This window comes from Hoplias malabaricus, chromosome Y, assembly GCF_029633855.1.
Source record: "Hoplias malabaricus isolate fHopMal1 chromosome Y, fHopMal1.hap1, whole genome shotgun sequence".
Lineage (NCBI taxonomy): Eukaryota > Metazoa > Chordata > Actinopteri > Characiformes > Erythrinidae > Hoplias > Hoplias malabaricus.
In genome coordinates, this window is record NC_089820.1 from 77,821,746 (window position 1) to 77,839,605 (window position 17,860).

The following is a 17,860-nucleotide window of genomic DNA, read 5'->3' on the forward strand; positions in this document are numbered from 1 at the left end:
AACTGTGGAACGCAATGTGTTGCTTAAGTCCTGCTATGGTATAGATTTCAGATTTCAGGTATAGATTTCCATTACACGCAGCGAATTATTCTGACTTTTTTTCTCAGAATTATTCCGACTTTTTTTCTCAGAATTATTCCGACTTTAATCTCGGAATCTTTTTTTTTTTTTTTTTACCGCTGTGGCCCTAAACCTCCGTCGTAGTTCACTGTATTAACAGGTCGTAATAGTTAATCTTGTATTATATAAGCATTGACTAACAGCTCATTAAATAAAAAAAGTAATAGTGCACGAACTCTCCTAACTCATATAGAATAACCTGGAGTTAAGGGGGGCGCTACATAAAAAATCTACACTCCCAAAGGTCAGGTTGAAATGACCTTTACCCCTGAGTGAATGAGTCGTTAACTAAATAAGGAACATATACAAACTAAAAGCCTAGTGCATGGGAATTCGTTTGACTGGATCCAGTATGGTGTTAGACTGTTACTAAGTGGTTGTCATAGTTTCAAAGATGGTTGCTAAGTGTTGCTATGTGGTTATTCATTTTTGTTAGGGTGGTGCTTGATAGCTGCTAATGTGTGGCTAGGTGGTCTATATAGTATTTATAGTTGTTAACATTTAATTGTTTCTGTTGTTTATATGGTATTTCAGAGAGTCACTGCTATGGAATATTGATAAGTGGTTAATTTAGAGTTGTAAGAGGCTGATTTTGCGCTAATGGTGTTTTATTTTGTTTATTTATTTCTTGTATTATTATTAATTTGGTTGTATCCTCACCCCTTTCTGCCAATCAATAAAAAATCTGCAAAAACATGCTGTATCAGTATCTTTAGAGTGTCACAGGTTGAGTGTACAATGATTTTACCAAAAAAAAACAAGGAAAAGGAAAGGTCAGATAGCAATAATTGTTACTAATAATTGATATCATTATGTAACAAATAACCTTAGTGTTGCACGTTGCTCTGCATGCCATGGTTTGCATACCCTCCCTGTTTCTTGATTTCCTGTCCGGTTTGTTTCTGCCATGGTCCTCTGCTGTGGCAGCAGGTGAAAATATCCAGAGGCTGCTGGGATCCTGTGCCCTGAGTGATCTCCAATGTGTCCTCTCTCCACGACTGACTGATTCTGCTTGGGGTAAGAGACAAATGAAGTGCCCCTGATGTGTCAGATTCTAGGATGCATGTTTTCTCTCAGCAACTGTTTTTGATTGACCAATAAAAACACTGCCCAGTAACAATGTAAAAGAAAAGGGAACTCCATATTCTCAATGTATCTTATAAATTAAACTATATTTTACATTTGTAAAACGTCTCTGTAGCGCCCTTTTTTTCCCAGCCTCCACTGGGTGTTTTGTATTGTTTTTCCCTTTTCATTTGTGTTTTCTCTGTGTTTTCTGTGGTTAGCCCCAGGTAGCCACGCCCCTAATGTGACTGCTCCAGGTGTTTCTCATTCAGCTAATGGATTATAATCCCGTCATTTTTTTCCTCCAATGTTTGTTGGTCATAGTCGTCCTTAGTGTTGGTATGGTGTTGTTCCTGATACTTTGGTTCTGGTTTATCTGTCTCATTTCCTTTATCAGCCTCTCTGCTTCGGCTTGTGTCTTTTGGCTGTTGTTTTGTTTTTAAGATGTATTTAGTAGGGAATAACTATGCTACATAAAAGATAGCTATGCATTTCTAAGTCTTCATATTTGCTCATGTCCTCTGTAGGATGGCACCCTTGCTCCCTGATGATCTCTTCAGTTTTAATTCAACAAAGTACTGGGAGTTTTTATGAAGGGCTTCTTTCTCTAAATCTGTTTGTTGGATGATTTTATCAAACCTGGGTCCTTCTTGACTACATCTGAAAAATTATTATAGAAAAATTACAAAGATAATGATTTGCTGTACATTTTGTCTCCTTTCAGAGTCTTTCCTACTGGCCTTTAATTTTTCTCAATGGAGGAAGCAGATCAGTTGTGTGAACTGCTCTACTTGTGGCTAGAGAAGCAGGAACAATGTTCAGAGAAGCTCTTGGCTTTAGCAGAAGAGCTGGAGAGTCGTCGATTCAAAAGTACCATAGCTCAGACTATCGGAAATGCCACAGCTGTGGTCGGCTTTAGTGCAGCAATAGCTGCCACAGCTTTAACAGCAGGTCTGGCTGCTCCTCTAGTTGCAGCCGGAGCTGGCGCAGTTATGACTTTGGCCTCCAAGTTGACAGAGTCTGGCCTGTCCATGAAGACTATGAGAGAAGCAAAAGATGTTATTAAAAAGGTCGAGGAGATTGAAGGGGATATCCAAACGAAGCTGAAAGCACTGAAGGAAAAGTGTGGTGGAAGCAGACAGGGGGCTCATTCCTCCACAGAATCGTCTGATGAGGAGTCTGATGATGAGTCTGAGGTCAACACTCATATTATGGTAGCACTGGCCCATAGGCATAAGCTGAATGTGCCTGTGGACCTTCTCAGGAGCTTCTCCACGACCACAAATTTTCATCGGGCAGCATTCAGTGGAAGAGGACCTTCCATTGGCACAGGCACTTTTGTTCGGAATGGGTTACTAGCATTTTCCTTTTTTGCCTTGAATGCAAGCATAAGTGTGTCATCCAAAGAAGCGGTCAAGCACCTTGGGTTCTTCAGCATGAAAGCCACCATTAAACAAACAGCTCGGGTATGAAATTGTCTCATAGATTTAATTTCAAATCCGTTTCAAAACACTAATTTTTGGTACATTGTGGTATTCAAATTCCATGTCATTTCTGCAAATTCAGCCTAACTGAAGTAAACAGTAATGCAATGTCTCTCAAAGCTACCTCAAATACAATACTACATACATTTATTTGTAATTTAAATCCCTGCTCTTGTTAAATATTTGCTGCAGTATACAGTCATTATTCTTCAAGTTCAGAAACAAACAATTTCTCTGTACCTTTGTTTACAACTTAAAGCCATTAATGAAATCTTGTTGGTTGCCCTTTTTAAAAACTTTCTCTCTCCTCAGGTCGCTGGTTGTTCTTTAGGCCTGGGCCTGTCCCTGTACGACTACATTCAAAACATAAAAGATTTGGCACGTGACGATCACAAAACAGAGGCCAGTAAATCCCTGCGAGATTCAGCCAGAAAAATGAAGGAACATGCAGAAACCCTGAAGGAAAACCTGGATGCACAGCGGTACAGTCATTTGCTTTGATAAATTTATATTATAGTGAGTTTATCTCTAAAATAAATCTAGTTTGTGTAATTATTAGATATAAATTGTCTAGGTTTAATATCATTTCACCTAAAAATGGCATTATTTGCGGTATAGTTATACTTTTTTTATTGCTTGTGCTTATTAAAAAAATCCTAAATTATTATAAAATGTGGAATAAATTTGATTTTGCGTCACCATCGTATCAATAACTTCACAATTTTTGTAAATATTTGTATACATTAAAAAATAAATTAATGTGTGCTGTGAACATGCAGTTTGCAGTCACTTTAGAGAACATTAACCAGACGCCACATACAAGCCCAAGGTCACCACACCCAAAGCTGTAGTGGTAGCAGTTGCAGCATTCGGCTGTGGAACAGTGCAACTAATTTCTAGAGCTTCATTCAATACCTTTACATAATGTGTGTAAAATAATTGAACATAGTATAATATAAATAAATTTAGGCTGCAGTTCTCCACTGAGGCACGTTTTATTGAGTAATATAGTAGTATTTATATCTAACATCACTTCTCTTCTAATGAATGTTGCAAGCCATTTCACTTCCACTCACTGGTTTGGTTTAGTGTCTGCAGCAAGATGTTACTTCTCATGGCATTGGCTTTGAGAACCATGACTTGTCACAATGACACACTGCCCATGTATCTACTTTTTAATGCAGCCTTACATGTGTAAGCAGAGTTCACAGTTTAATGTCTATTTTTACAGGGAGATCATCAAAAAACTGTCAGAACTGAAGGTGCTTATTAAAAAGCTGGGTGGATACTCCTGTGCTATGGATGAGATTGGAGAGAAAGTGTTGAATTACATCGCTGCAACATGCTACAACCAAAGCGTCATTTCCTGGCTGGAGGAGACTGATCATCAGGTTCAGTTGCTGAATCATCTTCGATTTGTTAGAGATCATTTGCTTGAATATCTTGAAGAGGAAACAAAGAGGCAACGACGTAGGCATTTGCACATTGTGTTTGTGGCTCATGGTACAATTACAGAAAGTTTCATGCCAGCAGCTGCCCTTGTGCCCACACCTTCCATCATTGATACCCTCCTCTACTCTCCATGGAACTGCTTAATTAATGCAGTGGCTGCATGTGGTATTGCTGAAGGAAGCATCAAACTTGAAGAAAGACTATTTCTCATGGAGGAAACAGGACAGAAAGCCAACAATAATATACCTTCGGACTGGAATTCAATGCGTGAATCCATATATAACATCCCAGTAATTATGCTTCATTCTATGCACCCAGATGATGATAATGCATGGAAGAAGTTTGTGGAGATTGGAGGGAATCTGTACAGGGAAGACCGCATCATCGTCCCATACATTATGCCAAGTGAAGGTCCAGGCATCCCTTTCTTTGTTCTTGTTTTCGCGACGTCGTTCCTCCTCATGATTACAGGAGTAAAAGCCACTGTGCATCTGGTGGCTAGTTTAGATCGAGCTGGGAGCACTCCAAAGCCTAAAGAATGGGCGAAACAGTATTCCTACACTGATGACGAGACCTACATGACTCTAGATAGGAATGCAAAGAAAATGGATCAGTTTCTGCTCGAAGCGATGAAATCAATGTTTGACATCTGTAACAGGGGTCACTGAGAAACTGCTGAGATGTGATTCTCTGAAGTGTTGAATGATTGACATGGAACAAATAAAATTACAAATGTAAAATAAAAAATGACATTGTATATGCACTTCTAGCTGCTTACTTTACCACAATCTGCTTCATTGCTCAATTGACAACTGCTTTCTTAATTTGAATGTAACTCACATTTTCATGGGCTAACATATCTTTAGTGAATTTATGAAAATTTTCTACACCACTGATTCAATTTGAGTTTTTTTTTTTTTTTTTTTTTTGCACTATAAATAATTTTAATATAAACTGATTGATGATAATGGGCTCCCTTTCAAAACAGTTGTAAATTTACTTGTTACATGTTTAAGGGTAGAAATTTGTCTGGAGTTCTGTGATCAATAGAATGAAATTTGTTGCTATAAAGAGTGAAAGGGCTAATCACAATATCACTAGCATTAAAACACAAGACTGCATGTTGTACGTAGAACATAGCTAGTTAAAAAAAAATACATGGCCAAGAAATGTATGCTTTTATAATGTATTCATGTGGAGAGAAAAAAGTATTAAAGGCAAATGAACATGGCATATTTTTGTAAAATAGAATTTATTCAGTATGTTGAAACAAATCATCAAAACCATGTAGTGTATTGTGTTGTTTGTGTAAAGTGCATTTACTTCTCACTGATGATTAAAGCTGTTGAAGGAACTAAAATCTGGTGTGAGATTCACTCATTGGTGACACTCAAAGCCACTCAATCTTTCTATCAGGACATTCAGAGAAGAAAACCTGTGTTGGTACCTGAAAGTAACAATACAGAAAAAGTACCGAGCCAAATCACAACAACAAAGTACAATGAGTGCATTTCTCTGCCACTACTCTATACAAGAGAAAGGATTAAAGAAAGCTTGCTTTTTCACTTTAATAAACATGTATAAAAGTGATACTGTAAAAGCACATATCTATAGAATTGGTCTTGATCATTTAAGTGTTTTTGGTTTGCCAGTGATGTCAGTGAAAACCATGGAGATTACCATGAAAATAAGTCTCAGTTTCAAAGAGCTGTAGTCAAACATATGTTAATTATATAATTATATATTTTAAGGATATTATATAATTTTTAAAATATAATATACTTGATTTTATTATGTTGTATTCACAACACATACACTTATTTTAATTCTTAGAAATTTGTTTGCATGTTTTAACATTGTCTGTAAAACGTTTTAAACAAAATTATCTCCACACTATTGTGTGACATTTTTAACGAGTGTCACGTGATAGTGATAAATGCCCTCTTGGGGTCTGTCATTAATCGACCGTGACTCTAATTTCACCTTCTTATGAGCTAAAACCTGGTGATGATTACGTCATATTTGTGCAGAAATATAAAAACAATAAGGGTTTACAAACTTGAATCCCACTGTGGATTGGGGAGTGACGTCAAGTTCTGATTCTAACGCCTACGTTTACTGACCATTCAACAGTTAACTGTAAAACATTCAAACAAAAACTAAAATGGGACATTAGCCTTGCTATTAGTAAAGAAAGAGTGAGAGGGTCGAGACAGTCTCTGAGGTCGTGCCCTTGTCAGAATGAACGATAAAACAAAACGAAAAAGAGGGATGTTCCGCTGCTTCTCTTAATAATAATAATAATAATAATAATAATAAACAATGTATGTATGAATAAACAGTCTGTTCGTAAGTTAATAATAACCCCTCCCGTCTGCGAGAGCGGGTTAAACCTGCCCCCGCTGGCAGGATGCTGCTGCTGTGTGCGGTTTGTTTTCCGCAGCACTTCGCCTCGGAGAGCTGTAAGATGGCCGCGGGAGAGAACAGAGGCCGGGCGCCGTGTTTGTAGTTCTCCACTCCGGGGCCTCTGGGGAACAGCCAGCCGAGCAACAGCGCGTACATTTCTGCATCAAACAGCGGTGGAGGCTCGGCTGGGATAGGCGGGGGCTCGCAGAGTCCTTCAATCTGTTATATCTATCATATAGTCACCTATTTGAAGTGTTAAATGTTATCTCCTAGTCACTTTAAGGAGGATTATAACTGACAGTGTTTTACACATGGGGTTCACTGTATTAACAGGTCGTAATATTTAATCTTGTATTATATAAGCATTGACTAACAGCTCATTAAATAAAAAAGTAATAGTGCACGAACTCTCCTAACTCATATAGAATAACCTGGAGTTAAGGGGGGCGCTACATAAAAAAACTACACTCCCAAAGGTCAGGTTGAAATGACCTTTACCCCTGAGTGAATGAGTCGTTAACTAAATAAGGAACATATACAAACTAAAAGCCTAGTGCATGGGAATTCGTTTGACTGGATCCAGTATGGTGTTAGATTGTTGCTAAGTGGTTGTCATAGTTTCAAAGATGGTTGCTAAGTGTTGCTATGTGGTTATTCATTTTTGTTAGGGTGGTGCTTGATAGCTGCTAATGTGTGGCTAGGTGGTCTATATAGTATCTATAGTGGTTAACATTTAATTGTTTCTGTTGTTTATATGGTATTTCAGAGAGTCACTGCTATGGAATATTGATAAGTGATTAATTTAGAATTGTAAGAGGCTGATTTTGCGTTAATGGTGTTTTATTTTGTTTATTTATTTATTTATTTTGTATTATTATTAATTTGGTTGTATCCTCACCCCTTTCTGCCAATCAATAAAAAATCTGCAAAAACATGCTGTATCAGTATCTCAAAAATGTTCTGGATTTTACCAGAAAGACAAGGAAAAGTAAAAGTCAGATAGCAATAATTGTTACTAATAATTGATATCATTATGTAACAAATAACCTTAGTGTTGCACGTTGCTCTGCATGCCATGGTTTGCATACCCTCCCTGTTTCTTGATTTCCTGTCCGGTTTGTTTTTGCCATGGTCCTCTGCTGTGGCAGCAGGTGAAAATATCCAGAGGCTGCTGGGATCCTGTGCCCTGAGTGATCTCCAATGTGTCCTCTCTCCACGACTGACGGATTCTGCTTGGGGTAAGAAACAAATGAAGTGCCCCCGATGTGTCAGATTCTAGGATGCCAGTTGGCTAAATTTGTCACTATGTGCATGTTTTCTCTCAGCAACTGTTTTTGATTGGCCAATAAAAACACTGCCCAGTAACAATGTTAAAGAAAAGGGAACTCCATATTCTCAATGTATCTTATAAATTAAACTATATTTTACATTTGTAAAACGTTTCTGTAGCGCCCTTTATTTCCCAGCCTCCACTGGGTGTTTTGTATTGTTTTTCCCTTTTCGTGTGTGTTTTCTGTGTTTTTCTGTTCCTGTCTCCCACATGCTTTAAATTTTCATTCTCCATTGTCCATGTGCCTCGGTCAGCCCCAGGTAGCCACGCCCCTAATGTGACTGCTCCAGGTGTTTCTCATTCAGCTAATGGATTATAATCCCGTCATTTTTTTCTCCAATGTTTGTTGGTCATAGTCGTCCTTAGTGTTGGTATGGTGTTGTTCCTGATACTTTGGTTCTGGTTTATCTGTCTCATTTCCTTTATCAACCTCTCTGCTTTGGCTTGTGTCTTTTGGCTGTTGTTTTGTTTTTAAGATGTATTTAGTAGGAAGTAAATCTATGCTGCATAAAAATAGCTATGCATTTCTAAGTCTTCATATTTGCTCATGTCCTCTGTAGGATGGCACCCTTGCTCCCTGATGATCTCTTCAGTTTTAATTCAACAAAGTACTAATGGGAGTTTTTATGAAGGGGGTCTTTCTCTAAATCTGTTTGTTGGATGATTTTATCAAACCTGGGTCCTTCTTGACTACATCTGAAAAATTATTATAGAAAAATTACAAAGATAATGACTTGCTGTACATTTTGTCTCCTTTCAGAGTCTTTCCTACTGGCCTTTAATTTTTCTCAATGGAGGAAGCAGACCGGTTGTGTGAACTGCTCTACTTGTGGCTAGAGAAGCAGGAACGATGTTCAGAGAAGCTCTTGGCTTTAGCAGAAGAGCTGGAGAGTCTTCGATTCAAAAGTACCATAGCTCAGACTATTGGAAATGCCACAGCGGTGGTTGGCTTCGGTGCAGCATTAGGTGCCTCAGTTTTAACAGTAGGCGTGGCTTCTCCTCTAGTTGCAGCCGGAGCAGGTGCAGTTGTGACTTTGGCTTCCAAGTTGACAGAGTCTGGCCTGTCCATAAAGACTATGAGTGAAGCAAAAGATGTTTTTAAAAAAGTCAAGGATATTGAAGGGGATATCCAAACGAAGCTGAAAGCACTGAAGGAAAAGTGTGGTGGAAGCAGACAGGGGGCTCATTCCTCCACAGACTGGTCTGATGAGTCTGATGATGAGTCTGATGATGAGTCTGATGATGAGTCTGAGTTCAGCACTCAAATTCTGGTAGCACTGGCCCGTAGGCATAAGCTGAATGTGCCTGTGGACCTTCTCAGGAGCTTCTCCACGGCCACAAATTTTCATCGGGCAGCATTCAGTAGAAGAGGACCTTCCATTGGCACAGGCGCTTTTGTTCGGAATGGGTTACTAGCATTTTCCTTTTGTGTCTTGAATGCAAGCACAAGTGTGTCGTCCAAAGAAGCGGTCAAGCACCTTGGGTTCTTCAGCATGAAAGCCGCCATTAAACAAACAGCTCGGGTATGAAATTTTAAAACATTAATATTGGAACATTGTGATATTGTTAACTTCAAAATTCCATGTCATTTCTTCAAATTCAATCTAACTGAAGTAAACAGTAATGCAATGTCTCTCAAAGCTACCTCAAATACAATACTACATACATTTATTTGTAATTTAAATCCCTGCTCTTGTTAAATATTTGCTGCTTTATATGAAAACACTACAGTTATTATTCTTCACGCTCAGAAACAAACAATTTCTCTGTACCTTTGTTTACAACTTAAAACCATTAATGAAATCTTGTTGATTGCCCTTTTTAAAAACTTTCTCTCTCCTCAGGTCGCTGGTTGTTCTTTAGGCCTGGGCCTGTCCCTGTACGACTACATTCAAAACATAAAAGATTTGGCAAATGACGTTCACAAAACAGAGGCCAGTAAATTCCTACGAGATGCAGCCAGAAAAATGAAGGAACATGCAGAAACCCTGAAGGAAAACCTGGATGCACAGCGGTACAGTCATTTGCTTTGATAAATTTATATTATAGTGAGTTTCTTTAAAATAAATCTAGTTCGTGTAATTATTAGATATAAATTGTCTAGATTTAACATAATTTCACCTGAAGATGCCATTTGCAGTATATTTTTACATTTTTTTATTGCTTGTGCTTATTAAAAAAATCCTAAATTATTATAAAATGTGGAATAAATTTGATTTTGCGTCACCATCGTATCAATAACTTCACAATTTTTGTAAATATTTGTATACATTAAAAAATAAATTAATGTGTGCTGTGAACATGCAGTTTGCAGTTTCTTCTTTAGAGAAAATTAACCAGATGCCACATACAAGCCCAAGGTCACCACACCCAAAGCTGTAGTGGTAGCAGTTGCAGCATTAGGCTGTGGAACAGTGCAACTCATTTCTAGAGCTTCATTCAATACCTTTACATAATGTGTGTAAAATAATTGAACATAGTATAATATAAATAAATTTAGGCTGCAGTTCTCCATTGAGGCACGTTTTATTGAGTAATATAGTAGTATTTATATCTAACGTCACTTCTCCTCTAATGAATGTTGCAAGCCATTTCACTTCCACTCACTGGTTTGGTTTAGTGTCTGCAGCAAGATGTTACTTCTCATGGCATTGGCTTTGAGAACCATGACTTGTCACAATGACACACTGCCCATGTATCTACTTTTTAATGCAGCCTTACATGTGTAAGCAGATTTCACAGTTTAATGTCTATTTTTACAGGGAGATCATCAAAAAACTGTCAGAACTGAAGGTGCTTATTAAAAAGCTGGGTGGATACTCCTGTGCTATGGATGAGATTGGAGAGAAAGTGTTGAATTACATCGCTGCAACATGCTACAACCAAAGCGTCATTTCCTGGCTGGAGGAGACTGATCATCAGGTTCAGTTGCTGAATCATCTTCGATTTGTTAGGGATCATTTGCTTGAATATCTTGAAGAGGAAACAAAGAGGCACCGACGCAGGCATTTGCACATTGTGTTTGTGGCTCATGGTTCAATTAATGAAATGTTCATGCCAGCAGCTGCCCTTGTGCCCACACCTTCCATCATTGATACCCTCCTCTACTCTCCATGGAACTGCTCAATTGATGCAATGGCTGCATGTGGTATTGCTGAAGGAAGCATCAGACTTCAACAAAGACGATTTTGCATGCTGGACGGAGGGGAAGCCAACAATCGTTACCCTTCGAACTGGAATGCAATGCGTAAATCCAGATATAACATCCCAGTAATTATGCTTAATTCTATGCACCCAGATGATGATAATGCATGGAAGACGTTTGTGCAGCTTGGAGGGAATCTGTACAGGGAAGACCGCATCATCGTCCCATACATTATGCCAAGTGAAGGTCTAAGCATCCCTTTCTTTGTTCTTGTTTTCACGACGTCATTCCTCCTCATGATTACAGGAGTACAAGCCACTGTGCATCTGGCGGCTTGTTTGGGGCGAGCTGGGAGCGCTGCAAAGCCTGAAGAATGGGAGAGACAGTATGCCTACACTTATGACAACACTTACATGACTGTAGATATGAATGCAATGGAAATGGATCAGTTTCTGCTCGAAGCGATGAAATCAATGTTTGACATCTGTAACAGGCGTCACTGAGAAACTGCTGAGATGTGATTCTCTGAGAAGTGTTGAATGATTGACATGGAACAAATAAAATTACAAATGTAAATGAAAAATTACATTGTATATGTTTCACTAGCTGCTTACTTTACCACAATCTGCTTCATTGCCCAACTGACATAGTACACGTGTGTTCACAAACTGAATTTCTTGAGGTCTATGTCATTGTAAAGCTGCTTTGTTACACTTCGTGGAGTGGCTATTGCAGTGGAATAGTTACTCGTTTTGGGGCCTTGTCCCTATGTCCCATTAGTTGAGCTATGAATGTGGTGTTTGGAGTTATAATTGTAGCCATGGTTTTACATTTCAATTTCCAGCTTAATATGTTTATGTTAAACATCTCTGCTTTCTTAATTTGAATGTAACTCACATTTTCATGGGCTAACAGATATCTTTAGGGAGTTTATGAAAATTGTATATTTTTAGTACTAAACTATAACGTTGATTCAATTCGAGTTTTTTTTGTTGCACTTTAATCAGTTTCTATTAAAATTATTTAATCATGTAATGGGCTCCTTTTCAAAACAGTTGTAAATTTACTTGTTACATGTTTAAGGGTAGAAATTTGTCTGGAGTTTTATGATCAATAGAATGAAATATTTGTTGCTATAAAGAGTGAAAGGGCTAATCACAATATCACTAGCGTTAAAACACAAGACTGCATGTTGTACGTAGAACATAGCTAGTTAAAAAAAATACATGGCCAAGAAATGTATGGTTTTGTAATGTATTCATGTGGAGAGAAAAATGTATTAAAGGCAAATGAACATGGCATATTTTTGTAAAATAGAATTTATTCAGTATGTTGAAACAAATCATCAAAACCATGTAGTGTATTGTGTGGTTTGTGTAAAGTACATTTACTTCTCACTGATGATTAAAGCTGTTGAAGGAACTAAAACCTGGTGTGAGATTCACTCATTGGTGACACTCAAAGCCACTCAATCTTTCTATCAGGACATTCAGAGAAGAAAACCTGTGTTGGTACCTGAACGTAACAATACAGAAAAAGTACAGAGCCAAATCACAACAACAAAGTACAATGAGTGCATTTCTCTGCCACTACTCTATACAAGAGAAAGGATTAAAGAAAGCTACCTTTTTCACTTTAATAAACATGTATAACAGTGATACTGTAAAAGCACACATCTATAGAATTGGTCTTGATCATTTAAGTGTTTTTGGTTTGTCAGTGATGTCAGTGAAAACCATGGAGATGACCATGAAAATAAGTCTCAGTTTCAAAGAGCTGTAGTTAAACATATGTTAATTATGTATTATATATTTTTAGGATATTATATAATTTTTAAAATATAATATACTTGATTTTTTATGTTGTATTCACAAGACATACACTTATTTTAATTCTTAGAATTTTGTTTGCATGTTTTAACATTGTCTGTAAAACGTTTTAAACAAAATAATCTCCACACTATTGTGTGACATTTTTAACGAGTGTCACGTGATAGATTATAAATGCCCTCTTGGGGTCTGTCATTAATCGACCGTGACTCTAATTTCACCTTCTTATGAGCTAAAACCTGGTGATGATTACGTCATATTTGTGCAGAAATATAAAAACAATAAGGGTTTACAAACTTGAATCCCACTGTGGATTGGGGAGTGACGTCAAGTTCTGATTCTAACGCCTACGTTTACTGACCATTCAACAGTTAACTGTAAAACATTCAAACAAAAACTAAAATGGGACATTAGCCTTGCTATTAGTAAAGAAAGAGTGAGAGGGTCGAGACAGTCTCTGAGGTCGTGCCCTTGTCAGAATGAACGATAAAACAAAACGAAAAAGAGGGATGTTCCGCTGCTTCTCTTAATAATAATAATAATAATAAACATAAACAATGTATGTGTGAATAAACAGTCTGTTCGTAAGTTAATAATAACCCCTCCCGTCTGCGAGAGGGGGTTAAACCTGCCCCCGCTGGCAGGATGCTGCTGCTGTGTGCGGTTTGTTTTCCGCAGCACTTCGCCTCGGAGAGCTGTAAGATGGCCGCGGGAGAGAACAGAGGCCGGGCGCCGTGTTTGTAGTTCTCCACTCCGGGGCCTCTGGGGAACAGCCAGCCGAGCAACAGCGCGTACATTTCTGCATCAAATTGCGGGGGAGGCCCGGCTGGGATAGGCGGGGGCTCGCAGAGTCCTTCAATCTGTTATATCTATCATATAGTCACCTATTTGAAGTGTTAAATGTTATCTCCTAGTCACTTTAAGGAGGATTATAACTGACAGTGTTTTACACATGGGGTTCACTGTATTAACAGGTCGTAATATTTAATCTTGTATTATATAAGCATTGACTAACAGCTCATTAAATAAAAAAGTAATAGTGCACGAACTCTCCTAACTCATATAGAATAACCTGGAGTTAAGGGGGGCGCTACATAAAAAAACTACACTCCCAAAGGTCAGGTTGAAATGACCTTTACCCCTGAGTGAATGAGTCGTTAACTAAATAAGGAACATATACAAACTAAAAGCAACTAAGTTTGACTGGATCCAGTATGGTGTTAGATTGTTGCTAAGTGGTTGTCATAGTTTTAAAGATGGTTGCCAAGTGTTGCTATGTGGTTATTCATTTTTGTTAGGGTGGTGCTTGATAGCTGCTAATGTGTGGCTAGGTGGTCTATATAATATTTGTAGTGGTTAACATTTAATTGTTAGGGGCTGATTTTGCGTTAATGGTGTTTTATTTTGTTTTGTTTATTTTTTGTTGGTTGTATCCTCACCCCTTTCTGCCAATCAATAAAAAATCTGCAAAAACATGCTGTATCAGTATCTCAAAAATGTCACATGTTTAGTGTACAAGGATTTTACCAGAAAAACAAGGATAGGTAAAAGAAAGTCAGATAGCAATAATTGTTACTAATAATTAATATCATTATGGACTCCTGTGCCCTGAGTGATCTCCAAGGTGTTCTCTCTCCACGACTGTCTGATTCTGCTTGGGGTAAGAGACAAATGAAGTGCCCCTGATGTGTCAGATTCTAGGATGCCAGTTGGCTAAATTTGTCACTATATGCATATTTTCTCTCAGCAACTGTTTTCAATTGGCCAATAAAAACACTGCCCAGTAACAATGTAAAAGAAAAGGGAACTCCATATTCTCAATGTATTTTATAAATTACACTCTGTGCTACCCTTTTTTTCCCAGCCTCCACTGGGTGTTTTGTATTGTTTTTCCCTTTTCGTGTGTGTTTTCTGTTCCTGTCTCCCACATGCTTTAAATTTTCATTCTCCATTGTCCATGTGCCTCGGTCAGCCCCAGGTAGCCACGCCCCTAATGTGACTGCTCCAGGTGTTTCTCATTCAGCTAATGGATTATAATCCCGTCATTTTTTTCTCCAATGTTTGTTGGTCGTGGTCGTCCTTAGTGTTGGTATGGTGTTGTTCCTGATACTTTGGTTGTGGTTTATCTGTCTCATTTCCTTTATCAACCTCTCTGCTTTGGCTTGTGTCTTTTGGCCGTTGTTTTGTTTTTAAGATGTATTTAGTAGGAAGTAAAGCTATGCTACATAAAAATAGCTATGCATTTCTAAGTCTTCATATTTGCTCATGTCCTCTGTAGGATGGCACCCTTGCTCCCTGATGATCTCTTCAGTTTTAATTCAACAAAGTACTAATGGGAGTTTTTATAAAGGGCTTCTTTCTCTAAATCTGTTTGTTGGATGATTTTATCAAACCTGGGTCCTTCTTGACTACATCTGAAAAATTATTATAGAAAAATTACAAAGATAATGACTTGCTGTACATTTTGTCTCCTTTCAGAGTCTTTCCTACTGGCCTTTAATTTTTCTCAATGGAGGAAGCAGACCGGTTGTGTGAACTGCTCTACTTGTGGCTAGAGAAGCAGGAACGGTGTTCAGAGAAGCTCTTGGCTTTAGCAGAAGAGCTGGAGAGTCGTCGATTCAAAAGTACCGTAGCTCAGAGTATCGGAAATGCCACAGCTGTGGTCGGCTTTGGTGCAGCATTAGGTGCCTCAGTTTTAACAGCAGGTCTGGCTGTTCCTCTAGTTGCAGCCGGAGCAGGTGCAGTTGTGACTTTGGCTTCCAAGGTGACAGAGTCTGGCCTGTCCATAAAGACTATGAAAGAAGCAAAAGATGTTATTAAAAAAGTCGAGGAGATTGAAGGGGATATCCAAATGAAGCTGAAAGCACTGAAGGAAAAGTGTGGTGGAAGCAGACAGGGGGCTCATTCCTTCACAGACTCGTCTGATGATGAGTCTGATGAGGAGTCTGAGGTCAACACTCATATTATGGTAGCACTGGCCCGTAGGCATAAGCTGAATGTGCCTGTGGACCTTCTCAGGAGCTTCTCCACGACCACAAATTTTCATCAGGCAGCATTCGGTGGAAGAGGACCTTCCATTGGCACAGGCGCTTTTGTTCGGAATGGGTTACTAGCATTTTCCTTTTATGCCTTGAATGCAAGCACAAGTGTGTCGTCCAAAGAAGCGGTCAAGCACCTTGGGTTCTTCAGCATGAAAGCCACCATTAAACAAACAGCTCGGGTATGAAATTTTAAAACATTAATATTGGAACATTGTTATTGTTAACTTAAAAATTCCATGTCACTTCTTCAAATTCAATCTAACTGAAGTAAACAGTAATGCAATGTCTCTCAAAGCTACCTCAAATACAATACTACACACATTTATTTGTAATTTAAATCCCTGCTCGTTAAATATTTGCTGCTTTATATGAAAAAACTACAGTCATTATTCTTCACGCTCAAACAATTTCTCTGTACCTTTGTTTACAACTTAAAGCCATTAATGAAATCTTGTTGATTGCCCTTTTTAAAAACTTTCTCTCTCCTCAGGTCGCTGGTTGTTCTTTAGGCCTGGGCCTGTCCCTGTACGACTACATTCAAAACATAAAAGATTTGGCACGTGATGATCACAAAACAGAGGCCAGTAAATTCCTGCGAGATTCAGCCAGAAAAATGAAGGAACATGCAGAAACTCTGAAGGAAAACCTGGATGCACAGCGGTACAGTCATTTGCTTTGATAAATTTATATTATAGTGAGTTTATCTTTAAAATAAATCTAGTTCGTGTAATTATTAGATATATATTGTCTAGGTTTAACATAATTTCACCTGAAGATGCCATTTGCAGTATATTTTTACATTTTTTTATTGCTTGTGCTTATTAAACAAATCCTAAATTATTATAAAATGTGGAATAAATTTGATTTTGCGTCACCATCGTATCAATAACTTCACAATTTTTGTAAATATTTGTATACATTAAAAAATAAATTAATGTGTGCTGTGAACATGCAGTTTGCAGTTTCTTCTTTAGAGAAAATTAACCAGATGCCACATACAAGCCCAAGGTCACCACACCCAGTAGCTGGTAGCAGCATTAGGCTGTGGAACAGTGCAACTCATTTCTAGAGCTTCATTCAATACCTTTACATAATGTGTGTAAAATAGCCTTAAATAGCCTTACATGTGTAAGCAGATTTCACAGTTTAATGTCTATTTTTTACAGGGAGATCTTAAAAAAACTGTCAGAACTGAAGGTGCTTTATTAAAAAGCTGGGTGGATACTCCTGTGCTATGGAAAACAGGACAGAAAGCAAACAATTGTTGCCCTTTGGAAAAGACTGCATGTTGTACGTAGAACATAGCTAGTTAAAAAAAAATACATGGCCAAGAAATGTATGCTTTTATAATGTATTCATGTGGAGAGAAAAAAGTATTAAAGGCAAATGAACATGGCATATTTTTGTAAAATAGAATTTATTCAGTATGTTGAAACAAATCATCAAAACCATGTAGTGTATTGTGTTGTTTGTGTAAAGTGCATTTACTTCTCACTGATGATTAAAGCTGTTGAAGGAACTAAAATCTGGTGTGAGATTCACTCTGGTGACACTCAAAGCCACTCAATCTTTCTATCAGGACATTCAGAGAAGAAAACCTGTGTTGGTACCTGAAAGTAACAATACAGAAAAGGTACAGAGCCAAATCACAACAACAAAGTACAATGAGTGCATTTCTCTGCCACTACTCTATACAAGAGAAAGGATTAAAGAAAGCTACCTTTTTCACTTTAATAAACATGTATAACAGTGATACTGTAAAAGCACACATCTATAGAATTGGTCTTGATCATTTAAGTGTTTTTGGTTTGTCAGTGATGTCAGTGAAAACCATGGAGATGACCATGAAAATAAGTCTCAGTTTCAAAGAGCTGTAGTTAAACATATGTTAATTATATAATTATTTTAAGGATATTATATAATTTTAAAAAATATATTTTATTGATTTTTTTATGTTGTATTCACAACACATACCCATTTTAATTCTT

The 17,860-nt window shown here is 37.8% G+C and overlaps 3 protein-coding genes across 6 annotated transcripts; all 3 read left to right on the forward strand.

Moving 5' to 3' along the window:
* The first annotated feature begins 1,495 nt into the window (after nucleotides 1–1,495).
* LOC136679303 (uncharacterized) lies at nucleotides 1,496–5,489 on the forward strand. 2 transcript variants are annotated; one of them, XM_066657749.1, is made up of 4 exons: nucleotides 1,496–1,524; nucleotides 1,910–2,651; nucleotides 2,982–3,151; nucleotides 3,901–5,489. In XM_066657749.1, the coding sequence occupies exons 2-4, from the start codon at nucleotides 1,941–1,943 to the stop codon at nucleotides 4,787–4,789; spliced, it is 1,770 nt and encodes a 589-aa protein (XP_066513846.1). In that variant the 5' UTR covers nucleotides 1,496–1,524; nucleotides 1,910–1,940; the 3' UTR covers nucleotides 4,790–5,489. The 2 variants fall into 2 exon arrangements, with proteins under 2 accessions (XP_066513846.1, XP_066513848.1); XM_066657751.1 differs by lacking the exon at nucleotides 1,496–1,524 and adding an exon at nucleotides 1,598–1,760.
* Nucleotides 5,490–8,203: 2,714 nt separating this feature from the next.
* On the forward strand, nucleotides 8,204–12,296 carry LOC136679324 (uncharacterized). Of its 2 annotated transcripts, none has more exons than XM_066657775.1 (4): nucleotides 8,204–8,228; nucleotides 8,618–9,380; nucleotides 9,702–9,871; nucleotides 10,620–12,296. In XM_066657775.1, exons 2-4 carry the CDS (start codon nucleotides 8,649–8,651, stop codon nucleotides 11,503–11,505), a joined length of 1,788 nt encoding a protein of 595 aa, XP_066513872.1. In that variant the 5' UTR covers nucleotides 8,204–8,228; nucleotides 8,618–8,648; the 3' UTR covers nucleotides 11,506–12,296. The 2 variants fall into 2 exon arrangements, with proteins under 2 accessions (XP_066513872.1, XP_066513873.1); XM_066657776.1 differs by lacking the exon at nucleotides 8,204–8,228 and adding an exon at nucleotides 8,306–8,465.
* A 2,582-nt stretch (nucleotides 12,297–14,878) lies between these two features.
* On the forward strand, nucleotides 14,879–17,164 carry LOC136679621 (uncharacterized). 2 transcript variants are annotated; one of them, XM_066658256.1, is made up of 4 exons: nucleotides 14,879–14,920; nucleotides 15,310–16,051; nucleotides 16,363–16,532; nucleotides 17,039–17,164. In XM_066658256.1, exons 2-4 carry the CDS (start codon nucleotides 15,341–15,343, stop codon nucleotides 17,079–17,081), a joined length of 924 nt encoding a protein of 307 aa, XP_066514353.1. In that variant the 5' UTR covers nucleotides 14,879–14,920; nucleotides 15,310–15,340; the 3' UTR covers nucleotides 17,082–17,164. The 2 variants fall into 2 exon arrangements, with proteins under 2 accessions (XP_066514353.1, XP_066514354.1); XM_066658257.1 differs by lacking the exon at nucleotides 14,879–14,920 and adding an exon at nucleotides 15,003–15,157.
* Nucleotides 17,165–17,860: the final 696 nt, after the last annotated feature.

What these genes read in the sequence shown, in the direction of transcription:
- LOC136679303 (XM_066657749.1), top strand. Translation starts at nt 1,941, where the DNA reads ATGGAGGAAGCAGATCAGTTGTGTGAACTGCTCTACTTGTGGCTAGAG. An exon ending in CCATTAAACAAACAGCTCGG is followed by an intron (nt 2,652 to 2,981) that starts GTATGAAATTGT and finishes CTCTCTCCTCAG; the next exon opens with GTCGCTGGTTGTTCTTTAGG. An exon ending in GAAAACCTGGATGCACAGCG is followed by an intron (nt 3,152 to 3,900) that starts GTACAGTCATTT and finishes CTATTTTTACAG; the next exon opens with GGAGATCATCAAAAAACTGT.
- LOC136679324 (XM_066657775.1), top strand. Translation starts at nt 8,649, where the DNA reads ATGGAGGAAGCAGACCGGTTGTGTGAACTGCTCTACTTGTGGCTAGAG. An exon ending in CCATTAAACAAACAGCTCGG is followed by an intron (nt 9,381 to 9,701) that starts GTATGAAATTTT and finishes CTCTCTCCTCAG; the next exon opens with GTCGCTGGTTGTTCTTTAGG. An exon ending in GAAAACCTGGATGCACAGCG is followed by an intron (nt 9,872 to 10,619) that starts GTACAGTCATTT and finishes CTATTTTTACAG; the next exon opens with GGAGATCATCAAAAAACTGT.
- LOC136679621 (XM_066658256.1), top strand. Translation starts at nt 15,341, where the DNA reads ATGGAGGAAGCAGACCGGTTGTGTGAACTGCTCTACTTGTGGCTAGAG. An exon ending in CCATTAAACAAACAGCTCGG is followed by an intron (nt 16,052 to 16,362) that starts GTATGAAATTTT and finishes CTCTCTCCTCAG; the next exon opens with GTCGCTGGTTGTTCTTTAGG. An exon ending in GAAAACCTGGATGCACAGCG is followed by an intron (nt 16,533 to 17,038) that starts GTACAGTCATTT and finishes TATTTTTTACAG; the next exon opens with GGAGATCTTAAAAAAACTGT.